Source organism: Quercus suber, unplaced genomic scaffold (assembly GCF_002906115.3).
Source record: "Quercus suber isolate HL8 unplaced genomic scaffold, Cork oak 2.0 scaffold_170, whole genome shotgun sequence".
Taxonomy (NCBI): Eukaryota; Viridiplantae; Streptophyta; class Magnoliopsida; order Fagales; family Fagaceae; genus Quercus; species Quercus suber.
The window spans coordinates 1,056,425-1,064,905 of NW_027069630.1; the positions used below are offsets into that span (position 1 = coordinate 1,056,425).

An 8,481-nucleotide genomic window follows, 5' to 3' on the forward strand; every position below is an offset into this window, starting at 1 on the left:
AACAACCTAGGTAGAAACATTGTAGAAAAAAAAAAACAAAAAAAAAAACAACCATCAAACAAAATAATAGAGCACAGCATGAAATAGTAAAAGGTGATAGATTTAATATATAGATTCAATATAGCTAGAAAATCATAATGAACATACCCAAAAGAAGCAGTGCCCCAATTAAATAACCCAACAGAGACAAATTCAACACCCTAGGCAGAAACAAACGTCAAAAGGGGGAAAAAAACCATCAAGCAAAAGAATAGAACACAAAAGAAATTGGAATGTAGGGATACCTCAACTGAATCAAGCCGCTTACGTCAGTATTTATATAGATGTGAAGAGAGGAAGGAAGGAAGGAAGACAGAGAGGCTACCGTTAGAAGCCAAAATAGAAGCTGAAACCGTAGATCAGGAAGATTAAACCGTGAGAATCAAAACGTGGGGAAAGGGAAGGGACTAAACTTGAAACAATGAAACAAAACGTGGAACTGGGAGATAGGAAGTTGTAACCGTGAAAAGGCTTTGAGTGTGGGCTTGGGCTTTATAGTAGAATTAAATTATAAGAAGTGGACTTTAAAGTAGAAATAGGGCTAGAAATAATTTTATTTTTATTGGTATTTTAAAATTGGTAAAATCTATTTTAAAATTAAATTAAAAATTCAGAAAAGAGGATGGGAATGACGTGGCTGATGACATGGCTCAATGTGAGTGTAGCAACATTAAATGCTACGCTTCAGCTTTTAGTAATATATAGATATAGATTGGTGCAATGTTGTGAATGAGATTTTTCCTTAAAGAGTAAGAAATTGGAAAAAATATTCATCTCAGAGCTATCAAAGCTATATATATATATATATATTTATTTATTTATTTATTTATATTTATAAACAAATTGGACTTATTCCTAATTATCTGAATAGTAAAATCATGTCATCAAAATTCAGGTGGCATCAATATTTTCAGTTTTGCTAGAATAAAAGAAAGTGACGTGACAAGCAAATGGCATTGGTTTGGAGTAGTAGAGCAGCCAATGTGTCATTAAGAAGTTACCTGTAAATTGAGGTCTTTCCCGGCGTCTTCTAGTTCTGAGGAGCTTTTCTCTAATCAAATGCAACTGAGCTACAACATCACTAATAATCATCCCCTCTCTTGGAAATTCCATTGAACAAGAAACTCCAATTCCAAATATCAAAATCAAGCACTCCTGAATTTCGGGTCTACCAGTTCTATTTTGACTTTGTGTATCATCCGGCCTTGTTTCCCCATCTTTTCTTTGCCAAAGAAGAATAGGATCTACAATATCAATGACTCGTTCAGGTAAATTTGCTTTCACAAATTCATGAAAGTTTAAGCTATCTTTGAACATGTTATCAGTGGGCCTCTTTCCCGTGAACATCTCCAACAATAGTATGCCATAACTGTAGATATCACCATAGGTTGACACCTCATTTCCCATACCATACTCTGCAATTGCATATAGTTTCATACTAAAAAATGGGAAATATAATATAACATGGAATGCTATTAGTAGCATGTAATTGGAAAAAGAATTATGACAAACGAATAAAAGGTTTTAGGACATGCTATATCTTCTACCAGACGTATTTATTTGTCTGGTAGAAGATATAGCATGTCCTTGTTTCCCCATCTTTTATATCATATGTCCTTGTTTTCCCATCTTCTATATTTCTACACTTCCAACAACATTATGAAATATTTTTCATAGAAATGAATTTATAATTAAGAAGTGATAAAGATATTCACCTGGAGGAGCATAACCAATCGTTCCTCTTAATCCGATAGAGCTTGATTGATTAGTGGAATTATCTTTGGGTGCCTCGTGAAGGAACCTTGCCAAGCCAAAGTCACCAACATGTCCGATCATTTCATCTTCGAGAAGAACATTGCTAGGCTTGAGGTCACAATGAACAATTGGCGTATGGCAGTGATGATAAGATAATCCAATGCATTTGCAACATTAATAGCAATATTCAGTCCTTGAAGCAGATTCAAATTCTTTTGTTCCTCAGGAGCTTCATTTGTTCTTGCAATTGGATGCAACCACTCGTCTAGGTTACCATTACTCATGAATTCATATACCAAAGCTTTGAAATCATGACCTTGATAGTCAACACCTAAACATGCTGTAAGTACCTTTACAAGATTTTGATGTCTGATGTTCCGTAAAGCCTCACATTCAGCAATGAAACTCTTGGAAGCTCCATGGCACAAAAGGTTGAGCACCTTGAGAGCAATTGTACGTCTATCCTGATCAAGAACCCCTCTATACACAGAGCCAAAACTACCTACACCAATTAAATTAGTGGAGGAGAATGCATCTATAGCCTTTAAAAGACTTTGGTAAGATACATTCAAAAGTACAGTTCTTGAATTATTTGAAGTATTTTCTCTTCCTTTTCTCTTTAAAAAGAAAAGAAGTAGAAATGACACCACCAAAGTTACTCCAAGAAGCCCAAAAGGTATCATGATTATTAACTTCAATGAAAGAGTCAACTTCCTCTTTTTGGATTTATTGTATTGCATACAGGAAGCTGAAGCTTAGGCATTCCTCCACAAAGCTTACTATTTCCCATAATCAAAGTTGCACTTGAGTTCTTGATAACTCCCTTTGTCGGTACTTCACCATCAAAATGATTATAAGACAAATTCAATAATTGCAAGATGTCAAAGCGCTCCAAAAATCTTGGAATGTTGCTAGACAAATTGTTATTAGAAAGATCCTTTTTTTTTTTTTTTTTTTTTTTTTTTTTTTTTTTTGAGAAAAGGATCTGTAAACTTAATATAAACTAGCCATGTCGGCTAAAGTTACAGCTAAAAGTTGGGGGGAACATCCTCCATCCACACCAACTGGGAGCTAACATGTCTAGCATGTTTAGCTAAGTGATGAGTGGCATAATTATCTTGCCTTTTAACATGAGAGAAACTACAAAAAGAAAATAAAGCAGATAGGACTTTCGCTTCTTCCACCAGGTGTCCGTGATCTGCATATGAGGTGTCTTCATTGAGCAAAGCCTTAATCACTATTTCTGAATCACCCTCCACAACAACAGCTGAGATGCCTAATTCAGCAGCAAAAATAAGGGACTTGACAGCTGCAACTGCTTCAAGAGCAGCCACAGAGTTGGGGAGAGGAACTTTTTCAGTCATAGAGGCTATAATCTGACCCTTTTCATTGCGAATTATTACTCCAACACCAGCTGTATTTTCATCTCTAAAAACAGCCCCATCAAAGTTTACTTTAAGGCAGTGAGGATCAGGTGGCTTCCATTTGATGTGATGGGGAGGCCAAATCACATGGGCTGGAATCTTTGGGGGGGCTGCAAGAATGAAGGCTGAAAGTGCAGCAAGAGCATCAGGCACAACTTGTTCCACAGGAAAAGGTTTGGTGCTAGTCCTCAATTGGTTTCTACGGAACCAAATAGTCCAAGAGGTTTGAGCAAACAGCCCAATGTTCAGGCATTCCTTTATCAGATATTGTGCTAACTCCACATAACTAGAGAACTGGATTGAAGCCCGAAAATCCCAGCAAGGATTTGAACTCCAAATAGGATCCAATAGAGGACAAAGCCAAAGAGCATGAAGAACATCCTCTGGTTCATGGTGGCAGTGATCACAAGTGTCGTCAACTAAAACTTTCCTCTGCACCAGATTAGTCTTTAGAGGAATGGAGTTTCGGATGGCTCTCCAAAAGAAGTTTCTAATCTTGTTTTGGACTTGTAAGCCCCAAACCACCTTCCAGACATCCTTATCCACCCCTTGTGCCCTGTGATCCGAAACCACCACCCCCTGAGATAGTAATTTATAACCAGATTTTACAGAATAGACACCAGAAGAATTATGGGACCAAATAAGCTTATCTTCAACTGGTCTTTGGCACAAAGGGATTGACTGGATAAGGAGCACTTCATGAGGCAGAAAGAGCCTATTCAAAAGATCAGAAAGATCTAAAGTTTGAAGTTCTCTTAATGACTCCAAAGATGAAGGAATGACACTTTGGAATAAGTTTCCTCTCATGATTAGACCTTCTAGTTTTGCACAGCTCCCAAGACTTGTAGGAATTTTACCAAATAACATGTTTTCAGAAACATCTAAGTATCCTAGATTTATGAAATTTCCTACTTCCATTGGAAGTGCACCATTAAATTGGTTGGCAGACAAATCCAAGCTAATTAGTGAGAATGAGAGACCAAGGACTTGTGGGAATATGGTACCACTGAGATTGTTATTAGCAAGACTCATAAAAATCACATTTCGACACTGACTTAGACTTAAAGGAATGGTTCCTTGAAGATTATTCTTGAGTAAATACAACTCAAACAATGCCGTTAAATTTCCTAGAGATGATGGAATGTTCCCAGAGAAATTATTGTTATTTAAAGACAACTCTCGTAACTTTTGAAGCTTTCCGATTTCAAAAGGAATAGTACCTGATAATCTGTTTTTCCACATGGTGAGTGACTCCAAGCTAATCAGGTTTCGGATCCCAATAGGAATGTTTCCAAATATTTTATTATTATCTAGATACAATTTGACAATAAAATATTAGTGGAGAAGTCGCTAATGCATCCGGGCAACTTCCCCTCAAAGCTGTTGGCATTTATACCCAACTTGATTAGATTGGTTGCATTTGTTAAAGAAGAAAGAAAACTCAAGTCATTTGCTCCTCCACTTCCAAGATAATTGTAGGTATGGAGTAAAATCCTCATTTTATTCAATTTCTCCAACGAAGGAACAGGGCCGGCTCAACGAATTTGAGGGCCTTAGGCGAAAACTTTAAATGGGGCCTTTATTATATTTAATTATAAATTCATATATTTTTTAATTAAAATTTATTTTTCTTGCTTTTTGAGAGACAAAATTATTAATTAAATTTTTACATTCAAGTTCTGCTAACAAGACAAATAAGAAATATCAAATACTAAGTAAAGATAGATATAGTATTTATTTATATGTTGATTAGTTAAACTCATGATAGCAATAATAATATACAAATTATAAGGACACTTATATTATATTATGTAAAATAAAAATTTTAAATTATTTTATAGTTTTAAATTAAAATAATTATATACTCAATTATATCTATTGCTTTTAAAAGAAAGTAATTTTAGAATCATACAATTTTATATATTTTTTTGGCATAATTGTGAATTTGAACGCCTATAATTTACATATAAACTCATTATTTTTTCTTTATTAGTTAATCTCTGTTGCATCACAATTACAATAAAAAAATTGTGTGATAAATTGTGGTATTAGATTTTTTTCTTTAAAAATAATTGTAAATATTAATTGAAACTTGAGAATACTTTTAAGAGTTAAGATATTGGTCACATCACGTTGGGCAAGGTGAAAAAAAGGAATGGCTGAAACTTGTCTACCTTTCCAATGTAATTGTGTGGTGGGGCTTTGCAAACACAAATAAAAATATAATACAAAAACTAAAAGTGAGAGTGGAGACGGACAAATGAAAAGAGAAAGGGGAAAAAGAACAAAGAAAAAGAAGAAGAAGAAGAAGAAGAAGGAGAAACAGCAGCAGTAGATGAAGGCGTGACCGGCGACTTGTGTGGGCAACCTGCTGCTTCAAGTACTTGGTGCAGCTCCTACTTAGTCATCTTCTTCCCTATTTATTATTATTTTTTTTCTTTTACTTTGTGAGGAACGGGCTTTTCTTTTCTTTTCTCTTTTTTGTTTTTTTGTTTTTGTTTTTTTCAGATGAGAAAGCAATATTTTATATATATATATATATATATTTTTTTTTTTCAGATAAGAAAGCAATATTATATATATTATTACTATTGGGGGCCTCTTACAAGTTGGGGGCCTTAGGCGGTGGCCTAAATGGCCTATAGCTTCAGCCGGCACTGCGAAGGAACCTTCCCAAATAGTTTATTTTGGCCCAAAATAAGTGGATCTAGATTTGAGGCATTAGATATTGAAATAGGAATAGATCTAGTAAATTGGTTTATGCCAACATCAAATACTTTGATATTTTGTAGGGTGATATCCATGTTTGGTGGAAGATGACCTTGGATTTGGTTTTTTAATACGTGTTAGAGATATATATTAGTCATATTAGCCCAATGTAATAAGCCCAAGCCCATTCCTGCTTATACTAGTAGTCTAGAGTTTAGTCGCCTATATATACTCATGTTAGGGTTCATTGTAACATAGGTTTTGTACTACACTCTTATACAATAAAGATGTAGACCTTAAGGGATTCCTCCGTGGATGTAGGCCGTTATGCTGAACCATGTAACCCTCGTGTTCTCAGTGTTCCTATTCTATCCTTTCTCCTTCCACATCCATTCTCGTATACACAACATGGTATAACACATTGCGTTTGATAATATTGTCAATTTAACATGGTATCAGAGCTAATATTCGTTCTTGGCATCAAACAGACATCTCTAGCATGCAAAGAAGATTCTCAGTGCACACCACCATCAGAAGTCACTTGCTTGTCTGCTGGATTTAGACCCCACGGCATCTTGCAGCCACCATCGCTTAGTGCTATGTTCAAACTCTACAAACTCAAGCAAACCCATGACATCAATCTTAGATTTGTGCAAATTCAAGCTTTGCCTCATGAAACCAACCACACAGACGTGCCCCATGGCATCCCGCGAGAAAAACCTAGAAGTCTGATCACCACTGAATGCTGCACGCGCCTCCACGCGCTGACGAAGTTTCTACCAACTTCTCCACACGCCGTCGAGGATTTCACTTGTTCAGATCCTCCTGTAGTTACACGCGCCGCCCTGATAGCCTTGTAGCCTGCCGATCTGCAAAACTGTGAAATTTAGAGCTCATCGGATGTTGCACGTGCCCTCACGCGCCTCTAGGATTTTAGGATTCTCCTCCACGCGCCGGTGAACATCGCACGCTCCTGCCACTCTCCGGAAAACTACTGCTGATGTCATCTGACGTCACTGGATGACGTCATCATTCCACGTCAGCAGCCACGCAGCACGTCCACATCAGCCCTAGTCCACGTCAGCGACACGTCATAGGATGACGTTAGTAGCTTAGCTACTCGATCTGTGACCCGACCCGGAAACCCGAAACCAACCTGGACCAGTATCCGTTGACTTTGACCTTGGACCAGTTGACTTTGACTTTTTGCGTTGGCCTTTGACCAAAAGTCAAAATTTTCGAAAGGGCCTATCTTGCTCAGTTTTTCGCGTAGATTCTAATTTTGGACTTTGTTTCTTCATTTGAAACTCCGAAATTGGTCAATTAGGACATTCTTCATTGTGGTTTCTTCAAAGGCATTCTTCAAGACATCTCCAAGTGATCTTTTCATGCTTATCCAACCTTAAGTCTTCATCAAGCTTCCACCTTGAGTTTGAGGGAGGGTGTTAGAGATATATATTAGTCATATTAGCCCAATATAATAGACCCAAGCCCATTCCTGCTTATACTAGTAGTCTAGGGTTTAGTCACCTATATATATTCATGTTAGGGTTCATTGTAACATAGGTTTTGTACTACACTCTTATACAATAAAGATGTAGCCCTTAAGAGATTCCTCCGTAGATGTAGGCCGTTAGGCTGAACCATGTAACCCTCGTGTTCTCAGTGTTCCTATTCTATGCTTTCTCCTTCCGCATCCACTCTCGCATACATAACATGGTATAACACATTGCGTTTGATAATATTGTCTATTTAACATGGTATCAGAGCTAATATTTAACAATGCGCTAAATGATATTAATGAAGAGAGATTGAAAAATGAGGGAGGAATTGTACCAAACAACCTATTTGCACCCACATTAAAAAATGTAAGCTTGGACAGTTGGCCAAAAGAAGTAGGGATAATCCCACCCAAGTTATTAGAATGTGTCTCGAACACTTCTAAAGAGGATAAGTTCCCAAAAGAAGGTGAGATACTTCCTATCAGATTATTTCTATGAATATTAAAGGATTGGAGCTTTGACAATGTGCCAAACTTTGCCGGGATTTCTCCAACCAGATTATTATAACTAACATGCAGAAGAATGAGGCTAGAGCAATATGATAAATTGCTAGAAACTTTTCCATTGAATGTGTTATTTTCTAATCGCAAGACTTGCAATCTACGCAAACAACCAATTTCTGGAGGGATTTCATTATTAAAGCTATTGTTTTGGAGTGTTGAATTTCTCAAAAAGCTTAAATTACCAATGTGTGGTGATATAGAGCCTACCATTTTTTGAGATTGTAGGTCTAACACGGTGACCCTCTGATGTCGGCGACCACAAGTAACCCCTCGCCAATGACAAAAGTGGAAGCTATCATTCCATGAGCTCATGACCCTAAGAGAGTTATGAGTGATCTTCGCTTTGAACTCAAGCAATGCCAAGTGGTCTGTCTCATTATTCCCACCACCCTTTGAGGTGACTAACAAACCACACCACAAGATAAGAACAAAAGCATGGCTGCAAAAAGATGAGAATGATGGAACTGAACTCATAAGGTAAAGCGCCAT

General features: G+C 36.9%; 1 protein-coding gene across 1 annotated transcript; it reads right to left on the minus strand.

Annotated features, from left to right (window-relative positions):
- Positions 1-930: 930 nt before the first annotated feature.
- On the minus strand, positions 931-8,481 carry LOC112026675 (probable LRR receptor-like serine/threonine-protein kinase At3g47570). The gene is given in 6 exon segments (XM_024059366.2): positions 931-1,454; positions 1,755-1,943; positions 1,946-2,507; positions 2,510-2,732; positions 3,958-4,528; positions 7,764-8,481. Coding segments are annotated over 6 exon segments (2,787 nt in total).